This window comes from Glycine max, chromosome 6 (genome assembly GCF_000004515.6).
Source record: "Glycine max cultivar Williams 82 chromosome 6, Glycine_max_v4.0, whole genome shotgun sequence".
NCBI lineage: Eukaryota > Viridiplantae > Streptophyta > Magnoliopsida > Fabales > Fabaceae > Glycine > Glycine max.
The window spans coordinates 16,089,919-16,111,864 of record NC_038242.2 but is presented as its reverse complement, the minus strand read 5'-3'; the positions used below and the strand labels follow the sequence as shown (position 1 = coordinate 16,111,864).

The 21,946-nt window shown below is 30.4% G+C and overlaps 1 protein-coding gene across 1 annotated transcript; it reads left to right on the top strand.

Moving 5' to 3' along the window:
* The first annotated feature begins 9,049 nt into the window (after nt 1-9,049).
* On the top strand, nt 9,050-10,657 carry LOC100815608 (protein JINGUBANG). Its single transcript, XM_003526986.5, has one exon. It carries the CDS (start codon nt 9,346-9,348, stop codon nt 10,609-10,611), a length of 1,266 nt encoding a protein of 421 aa, XP_003527034.1. The 5' UTR covers nt 9,050-9,345; the 3' UTR covers nt 10,612-10,657.
* Nucleotides 10,658-21,946: the final 11,289 nt, after the last annotated feature.

Genomic DNA, 21,946 nt, shown 5'->3' with positions numbered 1-21,946 from the left:
GTCTATTTTATTTTTAATTTTTAAATGATGTTTCAACAATACTTTAATTTCATAAAGTAAAAATGTTAAATAAAATAGTAAAATCAACTTTGTAATATAAATGATGGAGGGCTTGGAGAAACAACGGAGGAATTTTTCTCATTCCTTAATCATTAACTTGACATTGAAAATGACTATTTCATAGTGAGAGCATGACTATGTTTCCAAATTGATCTTAGTTGGGTTTTACTTAATATAATTGTATATGATAATGTTAAAGTTGGAGTCAAGGTTCAATGACTAGACATTCTAACATACCCCATTTTTGGAAATATAGAAATAAATTAATAATAAATGGTTAATTATACCCTTATGTGTTATTAATTATAGTCACCCTTTTGTTAGGGCTTAAGAGGAATGGGATAGTAGGACCTAGATGAGACTCTAAGGCCTGAGATAGGCTAGACCCACTAGGCTGAACACATAATTAATTAAGAGTGGGACAAGAGAGAAAGAGAAAAAGAAAAGAAAAGAAAGAAAGTGGAAGAGGAAGAGAGAAAGAGGAAAAGGAAAGAGAAAATAAGATGAAAGATCAAAGACATAGCACCCCAAAGTTTAAATTTCTACACTCTTCGAGGTGAGTGTTTTACCCTTTGTCTTTCCCTTAACCGTTTGTTTGTTCGTATCTCATATCCTTTTTATGCTTTAGGTTTAGGCTTGTATGAGTTTCGACAAACTATGCATCATTAGGGGATTTTTGGTGTTGTTAAAGGGTTGAGGAATGTAATAGAACTTGAGGAACTCGTCATCCTTTTGCCTTAAGTTCACTAAGGTCACTAACACCAAGTGGCGAGGTTGGATAATGGCAAATTGTGCCCTAAATCTTGCAACCAAAGTTTCAAAAGAATCAATTTAATTTGGTAGGAACATGAGCATACCAATTCAAGGTTGCCCCCTTTAAAGACGTAGGAAAATACAAACACAAGATGACATAATCATTGGTAAACAGATTTTCCTAAGTAGTATAGTCGTTTGTGGTCTCATCTAGATTGGTGGCATTGTCATATCGGTCTATGCTCAAGTTCTTCCAATCAGGAGGGAGCAAAGTTTCCATTACGCCGTCCAGAAAAAGGTGTTGTTGTGTCATTGTTCTTACAGGAGGGGGTCAATGCTCAGTGTCAATTTGAGTATAGGTTTCATGCCTACTTGTCTCCAAGCGCGAGCATTGAGTATGGGCTTCAATCTCCTTTTTCTTTTTTAGCGGGATTGAGTAGGTTTTCACTGTGTTTGTCTTTCATGCAACGACATTGTTCATATTTTATCATTCTCCAAGCGTAACGCTTCCACCTTGTCGACATCTTGTTTCCATAGGACCTCAATGTTTTGGTGCATCACAAGATGAATGGGTGGTTTTTAGGAATAATCCTTTGATGCTCCTTGGGTTAAGACCTTGTGGCATTCTTTGTTTTCCATCTACTCTCATTATGCTTTGTGTTTCTACCATTGCATTGCGGCCAAAGGATAGTTTGATTAGACCCAAAGGTGGGTATCAACTATACTTAGAAAAATTTGTAGGGTCAATGGTTAGGTTTGACAACAACACTCTTTTTCCTTTCTAGTAGGTGTAAGGGAAGGGTGGTACTTACAAAGATACCTTAACACCTAAGTTAAGAGGTGAGTATTAGAGTTTTCATATTGGAATTGACTTTTAGGCTTACCTCTATTATATATCCCTTATATATGACATATATTGTTATTTGTGGGGTATTTAGTTTCTCAATTATAAAACAATCAATCTCCCCATTTTTTGAGTAACGTAATGACATATCATTTGAATATTCAATGAAATTCATACTCACTCCCTTTCCTCTTTATTTTTAATCTTGACTGAAATATACTCAAGGTGATCTAGGAACGTGGTTAGTTTTCTTAGGTGTTGGTTTCAAGACTAGTTGAAACACCATTTGGCTACTTGAAGTAGCCCACCTTGATTGAGATTATTTCCGTCGTGATATGCTTTTAGAATCGACCATCATATTTACTTTTAGGTTTAAATGTATTTTTTATTCTTTTATTTTAAAAAAAATATGTAATTTTGATGTATCTATTTTAAATAGAGATATTTAATCTTCTTATTTTTTAAATTCTATAATTTTAGTCTTTTAAAAAAACAATATTTAGTTTTTTATTTTTGTAAAATCTATATTTTATTCTTTTCTTCAAATTGAAAATGTTGATGGTTGAGAGAGAAAGTAAGAACAGAAATATATGTATATGCTCTTAATGATTCTATCCCCTGAGAAGTTAGGACACACCATGTGGTAGTGAACAAGTAAAATCATAGCGATACAACTGCCAAGTGGAACCACATAGCCAATACTTACTAACTATATACCACAAAACAAGCACCATCTTTCTCGTGACCAACATTATGGTTGAGCATTTCCTAAAGACACACAAAACAGTCACGAAGTGCTGCCATAGTGCCATTCACAAGATCACATGACAAAGTACTAAACATTTCTCTGTTTGTTCACCAAGACAAAACCATAAAGAAAGATAAACATGGTCAATCCGGCACATCAATTGGCATTCCAAGTTAAATTCCAAGAATATCATGAAATATCAATCTCAAAATTATTACGGGTCTATGCTGATACTATCTGCCTTTTTTCATTTGTGGGACCAACCACGGACAATTAATAGAAGTATGGGTTCTTCCAAGTGGCATTAAATTGCAACCTACTTTTTTTTTGTTAGTGGCATAAATTGTAACCTACTTTGCCAGATGTGTTTCTACAATATCCCAAATGGTTGCAATACCCCCATTGCTCTCAATGTTGTTTGATTGTATGGAAGGGCAGGGAATAGCTTTTTAGAATATGAAATCTACAATATCTCTATTCGTTTATATATGCATATAATAGTTTTCATTCCTTGAATGGAAACCGGTCCCAAAGTACCACTATGAGCGCTACTTTTATATATATATATATATATAAAGGTTTTGTTTGGGGTCTCATCATATTGCGGAAGGTAAGGTAGGTTTTGTCCATTGTTACCGAAAAAATGGGCTGTCTAGAATCTAGACCAAGGACAAAATGTTATGATATTTCAGGTTTTTGACATACTGTCAGCCAAATTTACAATAATTGAACCATTGATTGGAAGTATTTAACCATAAGGGAAAGGGTTATTAATACACTTTTTTCCATGCATTTTTTATAGATAAATTTTAATAATGGGAAAGGGTTATAGCTGAATAGTTTTCAATAAATTTTAATAAATAAGTAAAACAAAAAAGTGTTAAAGATAATATATTTAAAAATATATTATTAGTAATATTGATTTGTTAGGGTAGGAATTGAAGTCAACATTAGAGTTTATAATAACTCATGTAATTTACTCAACTAATTGAATAGGACCTTTTCACGATATTAGACATTTCATGTCTAATATTTCAAGTATTAATTTAATATCTATGTTAATAAGAATTATTCAAACATTAATTTTTTTTATGGTTACATGCACATTCAAGTACCTATTATTAAATGGGAGTCGCTATGGTACCCTTAGAAATCCAGGAGTTTCTAATTACTAGTTGAATGGGTTTGAGCACAATTAAGAAAGAGAAAGGGGAGATGAGTGAGATTGAATTATCATATTTGAGGAGGAAATCCCAGTGCTGTTATGGTAAAATAAGCAAAATCATATATTTCAATAAAAGGGGTAGAGGGAAATTCTATCCGCAAGACGTTAAAATAATAATTGGAATATTCTTTAAAAAATTCTGAAAAAAATAGAGGTAACCTTGTTAGTTGTTACTTGTTAGCCTGAAATCTTTGCAAATATGCGAGATAGCAACCGTGCATTTACAAATATCCCGCATATAATGCATGAAATATTTTCTATTTAACTTCTACCTTTGAATCTTTCAATTTCCTTTGACTAACGTAGTGCATATGTCAATGTAATCATGTACGTGTGACCTCCAAATTTTGGAACTTTATTTAATCTAAAGCTATAAGATTTAATTATCTTAACATCAACAAAATTCACAAGCTGGATATTTTGACAAAGAATGAGCAAGGAAGGAATTAGTTCAATTAAACAAAACAAAAAAAAATCACAGGTGATATAATGAAAACATAAATAGAAATTGCTGATGTTTATTTATTTAGTTACAAACTATAAGTATATATCTTCCACCGTTATTTAACACAATTATATGTATAAAATTTAAACTCAAGACTAATGATTAATGTAGAATATTTCCGCATTAGTTAATTCATCTACTCGGTGATAATAGTTTTATTTCAATTACAATCTTAGGAATATTATTACTCAGGCTAGGAACACATCCTTGCTAAACCAAAAATCATATTTGATTATGATTTAATATTTTTGACTTTTTTTAAATTCAAATTATGAAAGAAAAAATAAAAGCGAGAATGAAAATTATTAGTTGAATTATATATGTTGTTATATATTCCCACTCGTTCGTCAACATGAAAATGAAAGGTAGGCAAAATGTATGAAGATGACCCATTCATAAAAATCAACTATATATGCCTACAATTTTTTAAAACAATTTATAGCAAACACGAAAATGCTATATCCCACATTCAAATTCGTGGAAATAATTTCTTATTGTGTGTAATCAGAAGTTATATGAAGTTTCTTATTTAAAATCCAGTTAATTTTTTAACTCAAGTCGAAAATTAAACTCAGATTTCGAGTAAGTGATCTAAATTTTAAATCATTTGTGGCAATGACTTTTCGTTTAAAAGTAATTTTGTAAAACTTAAAATAATCATACCCACTGAACGAGAATATTGAAGATTTAAAATTATAAACGGCATGTAAATTAATTAAAATTATAAGTTCAGGGAATTTACCTAGGTTTGAACTGAATATTTTACCTTTTTTTTTCGAAAAAGAAACCTAAAGATTATTTTTGGTTTTAACTTTTCCCCTCTTCAGTTTGCTAGTATTTCATTAAAAGTTAAAACCATGCCACTCTAATTCTCTCTGGAGTCTGGGGTGACAGGACATGCCTTATCTTCTTAAACACAAGGGGGTGAAATTTTGGTACCACAAATGGGCCAACCTTGGTCGGAGAAAAGAAAATCACATCATGGTTCACAGCCAACATTGACTTTAGAATCTATTGGTATGACTAGCATTATATAGTGAATGATCTAAATGTTTGGTAACGATGAGTTCATTAGAGTTAGGTTCAACTAAAGCATCATATAAATTCATTTTTTTATGGTCCATCTCCCATCCGCATTGTCGTTTGTCTCAAGCACGCTGGCACAACAAATCTGTTGGTCGACCCTACATTAGTAATTCAAGCGTAACTGTAAAACCGCAAATCAAAGGCATGATAGGGTCAGATTATTTATTTAAATGTAAAATTTAATGAAAATAAAAAAAATGATATACTAAAAAAATTGAATCAATGATGTAAAATTTCTTTAATGACATGTATTTATATTTTATGTTACTTATATAGATATGTACAGGTTAATTATTAATTCACTGATTATTGATTTGACTAATGATCTATTAATCCAGTCATCGATCTAATTTTTAAAACTATGAAATGAGGTATTTAATATTGTATTGTGCTTATATAAATAAATAAATAATCAATACTGTAATGAATTGTATATGCTAAATCAACCTTGGAAGTTCCTCAGGAGTTAGAAGGAAGATGTAACATGTGAGACGCCAAATCGACCATGAGGTATAAATGACAGGGAGGAACAGATTGGAGTGTATAAAAATTATTTGGACAAGTCAAATCAATATTGAGATTTCGAAAATTTGGAACTACTCCAATAGGAACCGTAGGGGCATGGAAGATGGAAATTGAAAACTCTTTGGGGGGGTCCAAATTGAGTTTCGAATGGGTTACAGCAAGTGGGAAAGATATGGGGCAAGAAAACTCAAGAAAAAAAGCTTATAAACAAAAATTGGAACACCTCATTGGGGTCCACATGAGCTTCCTATCACTGAGAGGTACCTGTTAGTTATTAGGACACCTGAGTAGTACATTAGTGTATCGCATTCGTAAAGCGTGGAATGCTTTAGATGAACACAGTGTGGAACTGTGGATCCTTCTTTTACTTTGGATCCTGGTGTAGGCAAAGCCAAACAAATGCTTATGAACCAATGCTTAGTCCAACTTGCATGGTGCTTATACCAATGCAACTGCCAGTTTCTTCGACTCCACGTAGGTTAAGTTTTTTCAACTATTGTTCATAATTAAGAAAACAAAATAATTACGATGATTTGACATGATAAGATAGAAAAATATTTTAGTTTAATTAATATGTATGATTTGTGTAAAACGTTTTACTGTCAATTAATATATAAAAAATCATAATAGCTAGATATAACTTTTAAAATACTTATTATAAAATTAACTAATTTAATTATCATGCATACTAATTTGTTATTAGTTCACAACATAAAGTCTTTTTATATGGATATATATAAATTTTTTCATAAGTTAAAATAAGTTTGTATACTTCAATTTACGAACAAGCTGTTAAATATACGAAAGTTTATGAAAAAGTTGTAGTGTGTAAAATTATTTCCTTAATTCATCTTATTTCCCCCCTTAAAATATGGGTGTGTGTGATATTATTCTTATCATTGGTGTCATATCTTTGTGGCGTGTTTGTTACATACTATAAAAGTAGAGCAAGTTACCGAGGCAAATACATTCGACTGGAAAGTCAATCATAAAATAATTAAGAACAAAGGTGGAGCTAATTAAAAAATAAAAAGAATTCATCTTTGGAGTAAAAAAATTATGTATGAAGATATGATTTGAAAAGCCATCTTACCGAAATGAATCTTACCCAATTGAACATGAGTTTAAAAAATCTAACCTAAGGCATAAAGAGGGACTGGAATTGTCCACCACTACTGGTGCAGCCACTAGACCCTAATGCCTATGTTGTTTTTTTGCACTTTTTGCGACAAGTATACTTCATTCCCTAATAACCTATATCACTAAGTTAAGTCTTCCAGATAATGCTTTGTAATATGTATGAATGTCACTCTTCCATCTCTGGAAAGCCAACTAAGATATTTCTGTATACCCGTAAAATTAGGATTAAGGGTTCCAATAAAATCAAAGGTTTGAACTCGTCATCATGTAAAAAGCCATAACAAGTTGCAGATATATATGATTAACTTTACACTACTTTTAAATATGAGATATTTATTTTTATATTATTTTATGCGCCTATGGTAACTTGCTTGCATCCGAAAACATTTGATGATAAGTCTCAATCAATGACCTAAATCTACATTTTTATTTAATTATTTGAATACATAACCTTATGTTTCTTTTATTCAAAGTGACTGATCCTAGTAATTATATATTTATTACGTGATTGCTCTCACCTGCACCAGCTGCTCCTTTAAAAGATGGCAGTCAGTAATTAAGTCACTAGCAGCCATCTCATGCTTCTGGCAACTATCCATATCACCAGAGTGTTTGGTAAAGACAAGGAAAACAATAGTAGAATAAATTTTTGTACTTCTTTTGAAATTCACATATTTTATATTTTATTTTAATTCAAAAAGTTATCTTTTATTTTCATTTTTTTATTTTTTATCATCTAAACTAAACACATGTGATCAAAGATTATTATAACCTTGGAATTGAATCATGCACTTACCCTTTAGTTGGGAAACTAGCTAATTTGGTCATCTTTTATATGTGCATACGTGCTTCTTAAATCTAATTTATACTAAAAAGAATCATTAATTTTAACTGGTTCAGTAATTCTTTTGTTTACTTTAGAAGGTCCATTTTCTTGTATGTGTGGCCTGAACCAAATTTGTCTATTTGAGATTTTCGAAGTAGACGAGGGCATAAAAGTTGCGCTCAAATGCTTGGTACGGATTTCCGTCAACTCAACTTTACAAAAGGTGAATAGGAAAGGCAATTAGGAGATAAATCCAAAGCTATATTTGATTAAGACTTAATTGCTATCATTACCCTTTTAATCAGTCTGCCTAATGAGTTCAAAGCTCCTCTCATCTCACGTTTTAGAATGACCTTAATTAATTAATTAACACATCCATTCTTGCTTCTCACCCAGTCCCCTGCAGACCCCACACACCTGGCTCTGGAGCAATATAACTTGCTACTGCTATATCTACTTCTTCTCCGGTCTCCACAAACATATACTCTATGTTTAGTATCACATTGAGATGTCAATAATGATGCTGAAATATGATATATGTTTGGTCGTTTTATACGTTTGGTCTCACATTAAATAATAAATTGACTTGAAATAGTTTTAATTATTTTTTGTATTAAATAAAACATATACTACATTTCATCAATTATTAATTTATTTTTAGAACAAAAGAAATAATGTTTCATGGATGTTGAATGTTAGTCCACACCTTGAGAGAAAGAAAGAGATAAATACTTTGTTTGACAGATACAAAACAAAATAGGATGAATCGAGATGAAATAAAATTGTAAAAAATATATGAAAAGTAAAATAAAAAGGAAGGGTTTGATTGAAAATAAATAGAAAAAAATTAGGAAAAGATAAAAATATAAGTAAAAATATACAAAAAATGAGGTGGAAAAGTAAATGTGACACCAATAACATTTTAATTAATTTTCTCTTTTGTATTTCTACCATAACAAACATACATATTTTCATCTCTTTTATTTCACCTCCTTTCCCTCAAACACAATAGAATGAGAGAAATATAAGAAGTGGTAAACAAATGTTTACATGACAAGTTCATATATCATTGTTCAAACAAAAATATTTTAACGCAAATTCATTGACTCTATTTTTCACTGAACAAATTGATTGGCTTCAAAATCTATAATTATTTTTTAAAAAAATCAATTTTATAAATATTTACTCCCAAACATATACATATAATAAAAGAGTTATATATGAACATCCACCACTTTTTTCTCCACATCATTTTTTTTCTTCTCTCTTTTTTTTTTTCATCACATTATTTGTCGCAATAAAAATGTTAGTTATGCACTCTAACACACTCTTAAAATATTTTATATTATTGGTTAAAATTAATAAAAAAAAATAAAATAATTATCAAATAAATAAATTTAATTTTTTTGTAATTTCTAATAAATTGTAACTAATATAAAAACATCCAAGAATCTCTTTGGAAAAGTGTGATGGTGCTTGCTAGTTACTAACATTTTTCCTCACTTATTGTGTCTGTGTTTCTCTCCTTCCACTTCAAGTTGTACGTTTGATCAACACTATATATAATATTAGCCTCATTTCGCTTTCCGCCACACCATTTTCACACTCACTACACCTCACCAAATAATGAACCATGGAATACCAATACCACCCATCATCTTATGGCGTCTCTTCCTCTTCTCACTCCAACCACCATCAACAAGGGTCAACAACACCGAAATCCCTCTCTTCACAACGCAGCCTCGTCTCAGTCCCCTCCCTCAACCACCACCACCACCTCCACACCCCGAATTCCACCGTCTACCACCACTGCCTCACAACCCTCAAGGGTCACACCTCCTCCTACATCTCCTCCTTAACCCTCTCCGGCAAATTCCTCTACACCGGCTCCTCCGACCGCGAAATCCGCTCCTGGAACCGCATCCCAGAAAACTCATCAAACAACAATAACAATAGCAACACCGTACTCACGGGAAACGGTGCTGTTAAGTCGTTAGTAATTCAGTCAAACAAACTTTTCAGCGCGCATCAAGACCACAAAATCCGTGTCTGGAAAATAAGCACTAACAACAACAACGATAACGATCATGACCAGAAATATACACACGTGGCCACACTCCCCACCCTCGGCGACCGCGCCTCGAAAATCTTGATCCCCAAGAACCAGGTACAAATCCGAAGGCACAAGAAATGCACCTGGGTTCACCACGTGGACACCGTCTCGGCTTTGGCCCTGTCCAGAGACGGAACCTTGCTGTACTCTGTCTCTTGGGACAGAACGCTCAAAATCTGGAAAACGAAAGACTTCACGTGCCTGGAGTCCCTCGCCAACGCGCACGACGACGCCATCAACGCTGTCGCAGTCTCCTACGATGGGCGCGTCTACACCGGATCAGCGGACAAGAAAATCAAGGTGTGGAAGAAATTCGCAGGAGAAAAGAAACACACTTTAATAGAAACCTTGGAGAAGCACAACTCTGGGGTTAATGCTTTGGCTCTAAGCAGCGACGAGAATGTTGTATATTCTGGTGCATGCGATAGGGCTATTTTGGTTTGGGAGAAGAAAGAGGGTGATGATGGGAAAATGGGGGTGGTGGGTGCTTTAAGGGGACACACCAAGTCCATTTTGTGTTTATCTGTTGTGGCGGATTTGGTGTGTAGTGGCTCTGCGGATACAACGATTAGGATTTGGAGAGGTTGTGTTGATTCGCATGAATACTCTTGTTTAGCGGTTTTGGAAGGGCACAGGGCTTCGATTAAGTGCATAAGCGCAGTGGTTGACTGCAACAACAACAACAACAACACATCGCAGTCCGAAGCATTATTATCTTTTCTAGTCTATAGTGGCGGTTTGGACTGCGACATTAAGGTGTGGCAGATTTTACTTCCGGCTAGCTAAATTATAGGACCCATCATAATAATAATAATAGGTTATTTAAATTAAATTCCTTCCTTCTCTCTTTCTTGCTTTTTAGTAGGAGAGTGTGAATCAAATCCAACTGGTTTAAAATTAAATTAAGTTTAAAAAATTGATTTGAAACTCAACTAATTTTTAATCAGTTTTATACTAATTCTAAAAGTTGAATCAGTTAAAAATTGATTTTTAAACTGATTTTTGAATTATTTTTTTAAATAAAAACATTTAAATAAAAACTAATTCAGTTAATCAAATTGATTTTATAAAAATAATTTTATTAATTGAATTAGTTTTATAAAATAGTATACTCATTTTTGTTTAACTAATTCAAAAAAGCCAATTCCATTTAGATTCAATTATAAACCAATTTTTTTTTTCACACCCCTACTTTTTAGCGATTTAAAGGGAACATGTCAAGCGCAGTTTGGCCTTTCCGCCGGTGAAATTTTGGTCTTTTTTTTTCCACTCCTCGGATTGATTAGAACTACGATGGATGAATGGCTCTGGTAATGATCTTTATTTTACGTTTGACTAAAAAGATGTTTGTTGTGTGTGGAAATAAATAAATAAAGCCAAATATTTTATTGAGGAGGCGATTATTCTTCATTCACGGCCGACAATAATTGGCTCCGTATATAATGAGTATGGAACTTGGTTTCTCTACTTTCTTTTCTCAAATTATTTTGATGCTGTTTTTTCAAAATTACATAATTTTTATAATTTTTATGAAATGAGTCATAATTAAATATTAATATAACTGTTATAAAATATTATTTTGAATGAACAGAAACAGCAGAAAAGTGATGTGATGTACACTATTAAGTATGTTAGAGTTTTGACTTCGTTAAGCGGCACATTAGTAAACTCCCTGTATAATTATGAAGTGATGTGCGCTATTTAATATGTTAATAACGAAATAAGTATCATCTTGGGTAGATTACAGTCGCTTAAACACGAGCAATACCAATATATAAGTTCAGAAACAGGCGTGAATTGTTATAATATTTTATATTTATGATCTATTTTACGGATAAAAAATTAATTATTATGTACGTAATTTGAAGAATTTTTATGATTCTCGCTAATCTTCACACTTCGTAATTTCTTCTAAAACATGTTTACACACATTTTTTATCTTTTACTATAGACGTCCTTTTAAAAAAACTAAATTAGAGTTATTGCTGGGTATTGAGTTTTGTCTCTATAAAAATTAATGTTAATTACTTTTTGCACAAATATCTTTATTTATGAGTGATGTTTTTTAGTTCAATAACTAGCAAATATGATACATTGCACAAATAATACTTTGCACATGAACACCTAATCCCTCCACTTTTTGATTGTCTGTCTTCATAACAAACTCCATATATAACTTCGTTAACAAAGTCACATTTCAACCTTCTCCTAACTATATTGACTCTGTCGTACATCCAATTAAGATTCGTTTTGTAAATGAAAAATCAAAATTACTATTGAAAAAAAAAATTGGTATGTAACTCCTATATTTTAGATATTTTCCAATTTTTTTACTACATATATAAAATAGGACAAACTATAACCGTAGACATCTATATAACAAGAGTACCACCCAATTTTGGGAAAAATAATCAGCAAAATAACGCTTGTAGTTTGGACATTTTTTTCCCATTTTTTTACTGTATAAAAAATAAAATTAACTAATACTAGATATATAACAAAATAATAATCTATTAACGGACAATCTTATTGAGTTTTTTTACATTCTCCCGTAACAAATAGAAAAAAAAAACGTATATAATTACTAGCATGCAATTCAATGTTTTAAATAAAATCATACCTATCGAATTTTAGTCACTTCAAACAAATACACATAAGTCAACCAATATTCATTTTATAAATTTTGGTTACACAATCTAACATCTTATCACACCTCTTAAACTCACCTCTCCATTAATAATCAACAAACATATATCTTTTTTCTTAATTCTTCAGTTTATCTCAGAGAAAAAAGATTTTGACTAATTCAAAATTCAGTTAAAAAATAAACAAAATTTAACAAAAAATTATTTCCTTTAAAATTCAATTTGAATATTACCTAAACCATTTAATCTTAACTTTTAATACATTAATTACTTATATTCAATCATTTCATTCAACAAACACATATATAATTACTAAATTCCCAACACAATCTATAATACTATATAATTAATGGCGGTTTGGACTATAACTCCAGCAGGATATATAATGAAGGTTAGGTTAGGACGGCCACATTAAGGTTTTTTAGTTCCAGCTATCAAAATTATAGGACCCGGTTCTTTCTTCTTCTTGTCTATTTTTTTTCCTTCATAAATTTGTGTCTTCTTTTCGACTTCTCGGATTGATTAGAAGTAGAACTATGTACGATCGATCTCCTCCACCGGTAATCTTTACGTTTGACTATCTGTTTGTGTGTGAAAATAAAATTAAATAAAGCCAAATATTTTATTGATTTGACGATTCTTTGTTCATGTGGCCGACCGTGATTAATTTCATCAGGATGAGTATGGTAGAGTTTTGACCTTGTTAATTAAGAAGCACATTAGTAAACTCAATGTATGATTGTAAAGTGATGTAAGATGTTTATATGTTAACGGAATAAATAGTATCATTTTTTGGGTCACATTCCTTAACTTTCTATTTTTATAGTGTTTTTCACTTTTTCTTTATCTAAATTTTTTAAAAGGTTAATATGGTTATTTTTCATATAAAAAATTTAATTTATATTCCATACTATTAATCACGAAAAAAATATTAATAATATGTAATTATGTATTGTTAAAATTAATATAAATATTTTGCTATTTTTTACTAAAATAAATTTAAAAATATTCCTATAAGTAAAATTAATAAACACTTTATGGGTTAAAATACATTTATGTTCATTATCAACATTTTTAATTATTACATATTAAAATATTTGTTTTTATATTACTTTAATGAAATTTCGAAAAACTTTATATTACGTTATGTATGTGAATAAAATATTTATTTATTCAGGATTAATATAAAAAAATTGCCACTATAATTTATATGGGAACTTTTTATTAAAAGATGATTTAGGAATAAATTTATCTAATAAAATGATACTCTTATATTTTGTAAGAGTGAGTATAACTTACACTAATATGAATTATTATCTCCTTATACAGATATATTTATTTATTTTGTACATCATAATACAATAGGATGTCTTCATTTTTATTTTTAAAAAATTGTATCACCATCAAAATAGATTGAACAGAAACAACTTATGATAAAACAAAAAAACAAAAAGATGAATGACTTTTATAATATGCGATATGATACAACATTTTTAAGAAAATATTTTAAAAGAATAAGAGTAAATGATAAAATAATTATTGTAAAATCGAATTTTAATATAATTTTTTAAATAAATATAAATTAAAAAAACACTATAAAAACTAAATATTTAAAAGTATAAACAGGTACATGAGATGAGAGTGTCAAATGGCCATGATGTCACCTTCGTCAATCCTTTATTGCATAGTTATTTTTTAGCTGAAATAAGTGCACTTAGTTAGACAAGCCAACATATCCTATTCCTATCCGAGAAATTGTTATCACAAAGAAGTTATAGATAGATTTCTCTGATTAAGCACTTCGTTGCCCATTTCATTTCACACGCATCAAATCTTTCAAGTTTCAACCGTCCTATTTTTCTTAATGCAGACTAGGCTAATAAGTATGGAAAATGACACACGAGACACAACAAAATACGAATACAATATAATGACATATGGTAATTTTTTTATCAGTAAAATTAAACATAGTAGTAAGAGGTTTAGAACATTCACGTACCATCCTCAATATGTAAAATACAAGTATAAAGAAAGTAACTTATTTTATTTTCATGATTAAATTACTGTTGTTATTTTTGAAATTAAATAATAAATTATTTAAAAAATTATAATGTTACTGTAAATTAGATAAAATATGTTTTTATGATTTCTAATTATTTGAGTCATTAAAAAATTCTTTAATGTTATCCTCATATTTTTAAAACTCTTAAAAATGATGATCTTTTACTGTTAAGTAATGTTGTGATATGTAAATTACTCTACCACATCACTAATTAGTGTGAGTTACTAATATGATTATGTATTATATATCATCGATTTAGGAGTGTCAAAACGGATCATATAGATTGAAACTTAAATGGGTTGACATAGTTCAATTTACTTTTAAATGAGGTACAAAAATCAATCTGATCCAGTGCACCACAAGTTGGTGAGTTGACTCACCAAATTTTGTATAATAAAAAAATTTAAAATAATAAAGTTTTAAAAAATTAAAAACACTTTTCTTTATTTTCTAATGAAAGAGTGATATTTTTCAACCAAATGTCTTAAATAACCATTTAACCATTCAAACAATAAATATAATAATGAAAATAATCATTCAGATATTTCAATTCTTAGAATACATAAAATATCATTTAAAAATCTTAAAATATAAGATTTTAAATCAAAACATTAGTCATAGTTGAATAACATTATAGTCTTTAAATTAAAAATATCAAATTATTAAGATAACTTACATAATTATATATATTATTTATTTAAATATTAATAGGTTAGTGGACTAATCCGACTTAAACTTGTCTAATCCATGAGATAAGTGAGTCGGATTTATTATCTACAAATACTGTGAAATTTTATTTTTTTAGATCCAGATTATTTCGAACCCATAATGAGTCAAGTTGACTGATCTAGTTTACTCACTTTAACACTTTCCCTTTACCAGTTACCACTCAACCAAACACATTAAATTAGTTAAAATTAATTAAGGGTGTATTTGTTTTTCGATTGGACCTCCGTTGAAAGCCTATTCATAGATTTTTTTTTCAGACATGTGTTGAACACAGTTTTGGAAAATAGGAAAATGTAAAACCAAACAGACTCTCTAAGGCCATTTAAACTGTCCCAGGCCGGCAAAATTATGGATTATTGAAATGGGTTAGGCTAATTTAGTTGTGTTAACTGAAAATTTGTTACTCGATCCCATTATAAATGAATAAAGGTCCAAGTATATATGTGAATAAAGGTCCCGAAGATTATTTTACAGTAATAAAAATATAAATTTAGCTAAGCAAGATAGCCAACCCAATGTGAATCTAGCTAGCCCGCATACATGGCACATCTTATTTTTATTTTAATATTCTAAATATCAACACTCATTCAGATTTAAAAATTAAATATAATACTTCATATTTTTATTAGTCTTCAATATAAAAGTCTCTCTTAATCAGAAATATCATATAAGTATATGAATGCAGTACAGTAAAGTTCAGTTAAATCAATATTAAAAATAACTTTATATAAAAATAAAAAAGTGAAAGGTTACTTTGTTTATGAAGTGTTCTATTAATAGAAATAATAATTAATTAAAATTCAACTTGAATTGAATCATAATACCTTACATATCAGACTAATAGGATATCGTGATATCAAATCTCGGCCCCTAAAAGTATATCATTTACAGTACAAGTTGCATCCTTACGTACACTTAATTCCTGTTCCCACCTTCAAAGCATATGAATATATGATGATATCATCACTACATCAAAATATGTCCAAGTGTCCAACATAAAATGTTCTACCATTTATTTCAAAAAGTTCGTAAATCATGATTCGCCAAACTAACCAAAGATACCTGTAGTACAGTCACACTCCAATAAGCAAGGATTTGAGACATCCAAATATATATACAAGTAGTGGAGGCTTTCACAAATGTGAAAAAGAAAGCTATTTTCTTCTCTGACATAATTATAATGTAATCCAAGATCCTTATACTCCTTTTTTTTATAAAAAAAATAGATTAAGTGTTATCTTAAGAACTTTCTAAGACATATGTCAAAATTCAAAGAATAGCTAAGATACTTGAGAAGGTTCATGCATATCCATTTTTAATGAGTTAAATATATGTTCAAAATTTAAAAACAACATGATATGCACTAAATTAAGTAAGCCCCGCAATTTTTGGATGCAGGAAAAGTATATATATTTTTAGTCACTTGGGTTTTCGATGTCCTATTTAGAATCAAGTTTTTTATCCTGATTTTATCAATATTTAAATTAATTTACTTGAAATGAAAATGTTTATTTATTGATTTATTGTTGTCATAAAAATGAAAATTTACCCATCATCAACACAATAATTAAGTCAATATAGTTAGAGTATAGTTTTATGTCATTATAGTACAAATATTTTATAATTTTTAATTAGTTTTATTTACTACCATGTTATGTCCAATTTGTACCACATCAGTTAATTCTTTAAATATTATATCAAATCACATAATGAAAAGACCTAATTATAAATTATATATAATGAGAAAATTTGAGAAACTCCAGTCAATTAAATTGAAACATAACAATGTATTTGATAGAATAGAAATAGACTATAAATTGAATAGAGGAGGAGGTGGAAATGAAGAAGATGATGAAATTGGTGTTGTTTGGTACAAGAAAAATGGTGAGGAAAGGTGTTTAAAGTGGGCGGGTGGGTCTTATATTATTTCCTCATCAGGAGGAGAAATAGGCTAGAAATCCAGTTAGAGTGTTTATTCTCCTTTTCCAACCTTTTCTATTTTACACTTCTTTTGATATTGCTATTTCATCTTTCTGAACTCTCATAATTTTATATGAATACTATATCGATTATTGATGTGCATGATGCACATATGACCAATTATATCCACACTATAATTGATTAAGCGATGGCTTGTGTTTTATACATTGCGAGAAAGAATAAAATAGTAAAAAAACATTTTTTATGTCTAATCTAATTTCTCTACTGTTTCTATCCAATATAAACAACCTTATAATATTATTTCTTTTAAACTGAACGAATACAAAATCTCACCCTATTTTTTTTTATCTATTTCTGTCTTCATTTTTTTCTATCCTATTATTCACTAAATTTGCAATTGTTTCCTCACTACCAAATGCTACAGTTACTGTGTGACGGATTCAAAATACAATTAAGGGCATTTATATATATTTGCAGAAGTGGCCAAAGTGATTGACTGAACATCATATATATGGACCACCCTAAAATGTGGACAAGATTTTATCCAATTCATAACATTTTCTAAGTGTTTAATTACCTGTACATTACAACGTGGCAATGGCAGGTTATCCATTAAGAATTTTCCTAATTGCCTGTTTACGGGATCTCTGAATTTTACTAGGAATAAGAAGAATAGGTGTTAGGTAGTAGTCATTTAACCTAACATAACTTCTTTTCTAAAATACTCCTACCCTGTTCTGTGATAACATCATATTGACTTGGGAAGTACTAAATAGATGCATGTAAGTCACACATAATACTAACCTAGGTTTCAAAATATTTCAAAGTATGACATCACGAACTCACCTCATTAAACTAAACTCACCACCCTTCGTGCCACTTTGTAAATGAACTTATCTACGCGTGGTGTCTCACTGAAGCCATAAAGTAAACTAACAACATTTGACATTTCGGTATCTAAAAATGGTTACATTGCATACGTACACATTTATACGCGTCAACACTACAAGAAGTGTCCAAGTCACCTTATAAGTCAATAATAAAGGCATTCGCTTAATGTTGGGAAAATTCAGACTTTCCCATTTCGTGAAGTTTAAGATAGACACTTAATAATTAAAAGTAGTACTGGGAGTACACGATTATAATTCTTCAATATGGAGATTCTTTCATTATACAAAATGATAGTAGGATTACAAGGATGTGTTTACAAAATTGATTCATTCTATGGTGGCTCACTCAAGCTTAAGGATAGAGACTTCTCAAGCTATTTATCTTCTCTCTCAAAGAGGCTTTCTAACTTTCTAGTTTTCTCACTTTAAGAAGTGGATTCACTCTTGTCTTGGATGGTTAGGAATGAAGACTCCTACTCTTATTTATACTACTCCACCTCCACAATGAATGATGGAAATTACTTGTATTCTAGGGTGGAGATTAATTCTCTAGAATGCTCCACACATTCTAGGAATCTCTACACTCTTCTACTCTATTCCGTATTCTTCTATACTCTTCCATAAGGTTTCAGAAGATTTCACACATCTATAGAATATTCTAGAGGTTTCCACATTCTTCCACAAGCTTCTAGAAAGTTCTAGACTACTCTAGAGTTCTCTAGGACATTCTAGAAAATTTTACACTTTTCTAGAAAGCTCTAGAATTTTCTAGAACATCTCCAATTAAGGAGGGATCTCAACACTTAACTATGATCGACATGGATCAATGAAAAAAGTTAAAAATATTTATAATTTTTCTTATTATGATTTGTAATCACTGGCATGAAGCAATTTATTTTGCATCTAGACATTAATTCATTAAAATAAGTGTTATTAAAAAAGATTTGAAAATCGATTTGCACAATATTTTTCCTCCTTAATTCAATTATATTTTATAATACGAATGTGCAATCAACATGTTCACGTCAATTTTTGACATACACATAAAAACTTTTAGATGCGTAGGATAGGAACGAAAGAGAATTTAATTTCTATAGTAGTAAATAAAGTTCTTAAAAAATAAAAGATCTTTGGAATGCACAAGGGGGCCTTTTTTATAGGCTTGGCTTGATGGTTAAGGGTCGTCAAATCCAGTAGAGTACAGCTCAAAACTTCCGTATCATTATCCACACAGAGGGAGAGATTAAACGTTGTACAGCTTTGTATACATTGCAGGACCGAAAAAATCTAGTAAAGTTTTAAGTATGTACCTACACTAATTATAACACCTTATCCATAGAAGAAAAATCTGGTTACCGTTGACCATTATGCTGGTGTAAAACAGCAAGTCGTCACTCTAGAGGGGCCAGAGAAAAATGTCACTCACTTTTGATCTAAAAGAAGAGGGAATGAATTTAATGGTGAAAATGACATCTTTGGTTTATAAATTTATTATTATACACTTTAAATGATAATATAAAACTATTAATTTAAAGACAATATAGTTTAATTAGTGAAAAAAATTATCTTTCTCTTTAATTTTTCTAATTTTGGGGGAATTATAATTAAGGGAGGAAATTTTTTGTTTCTTATTCCCTTCCAAAATGTTGAGCTAAACATAAAAACTGTATAGAAATTCCTTCTTCTCCGTATCCCTTCAACTAAACACAATGTCATACTGTCTTTGATTCAAGAAAAGTGACAGGAATGGATAGAAAAAAATAACAGAACAAATCCAATAATGTAAGCCTTGGATAGTGTACTTGTATCATGGGGAGTCTTATAGATTTAGCAAGAGAGGGAGGAAGCAAAAGTTGATGCTCTAGATGAAGTAAAGTCTTATAGTCTTATAGGTATTTGAGGTAAAGTTTGTGTATTTGTAGAGTATCACTATTAAGTTTTAGCCAACATAATAGTCTTATCCAGCTCTAGTAAGATTTGTCTCTAACAAAATATAGTTGTAGTCTTTATCATAAACAAGAGTAAGACTATTAACTATTAAGTTTTGTTTTAGTTGGGGATTAATTATTAATAGTTTTTAATAACCATGACTTGTTATATTAGGAATTTAGGATTTCCTATCATGTGAGTTATTTTCTTTAAGAAACATAAACATTCTGAACGTGCCCATGAAAACACCAAATTAAAAGCTGTAACAGCATTGAAGACTAAATCAAGAAGTCCTCAGTATTACTCAGCATTCATATTTATCAGTGATATGCATTGTCTCTGAAACTAAAATCATGCTCCAAATTTCTGTTCTGTTATTTTTGTATTCTGCATGATCGACAAAATGCAATGGTCTTATGTGGTTCAGTTTGAGGTAGTGTTATACATACATGCAGATTGTTATCTCAGAATCTAAAAATGAGTCAAGCACACAATAATGAAAGGATACACAAATTATGACTCACGAATTTTGATCAGTAATGGGGAGCAACTGCATGATGATAAATTAGCCACTGTCTGGACAAGTGATTCTTGAGTTTTGCCACCTAATGTCAAGTTCATGAGAGTGCAATTCTAAAAGTGGAGTGTGTGACCACATGACTCATAAAAACATATTGCTAAAGCATAAACAGACAAACAAAAATCCCTGCTAAAAACTTCAAATTTACTCCAAATAATCTCCACTCAGCAGCTGCATTTTTCCGCTTTCAAACCTGTCGTCAATTCTCTACTCCTTTTAAGTATAAGGGTCATATTCAAAGTTCTCATGATTTTCTAAATGACCTCAATTTCTGTAACATAACAACCATGCGTAGATACGCCTGAAAGGAGTAGAATACTAAACTAATTTCAACCTTATATTTTTCCCCCTCATATTTTCAAGATGCCCAAGGGGCCAAGCCCTTCTTTCATTTTAACTGTCATGTGCTAGAAATTATTACATAGTTTGGGAGGATCATGGACACATAATTGAATTCTATCAATTCTTATCATGGACACGCAATAATCTCAGAGTATCTAATGATATCTCATCAATTCACCGTGAATTTTCAAACGTTATTACATTAGGCTCCAGAGAATAAGAGTCAGTGTGCTGCCCTGGAAAGCAACTACATTAGGCAGTCCATGCTCTATAAGGTTTGAAAAAAAAAAGGTTTAAAATAATTTTTCATTCAAATTCATTCTTTTTAGAATATAAAAATACAAGTTTTGTTATAGTCAGGCAGTCCATGCTCTATAAGGCAGAGGATACATGCCATTGTTCTTTCCTTAACAAGCAAGCTATTTTCCATGCAAATCAGTAAACCACCACAATACAACAGCTACATAAGGTTTTAGTGATGAAAATATAAAATTACTTATAGCATATTTAAAAACAACTTACTTATGTTTGTTATGTTTTCGTTTTTTTTATATCAATAAATTTTAGTCGTTAGTTTTTGTTAGTGGGAGATTTAAACTCATGATCTCTTCTCCCTCCCTTTACCACCAAATCAATCTTATATTTCCTGTTTTCGCTTGTGTTTTACTCGATAGGATTTTTCAGCCACCACATAACAATTAATACTAAAGCCAACCATTAGGCTACCGTGTATTAGAGGATTGATACTTTGTTACATTGAATACATAAGATGAATGATGTGAATCTCTGCTTACAGAAAACTTGGTTCGAATTGCTATTTGAAAGTCGCAATTACGGCCCAACCTATTGAAGAGAGGCCTTTTGTAAGTTTTGATGTAGGGGGAATTGCTATTCTTTCCTTCATATTTGCTATTCATACCGCATATGTGCTTTAAATTGTATTTTCAAAAATATTTTTTTCATGGAGACATGATTTCATTGACAACATATATAACAAAAATGC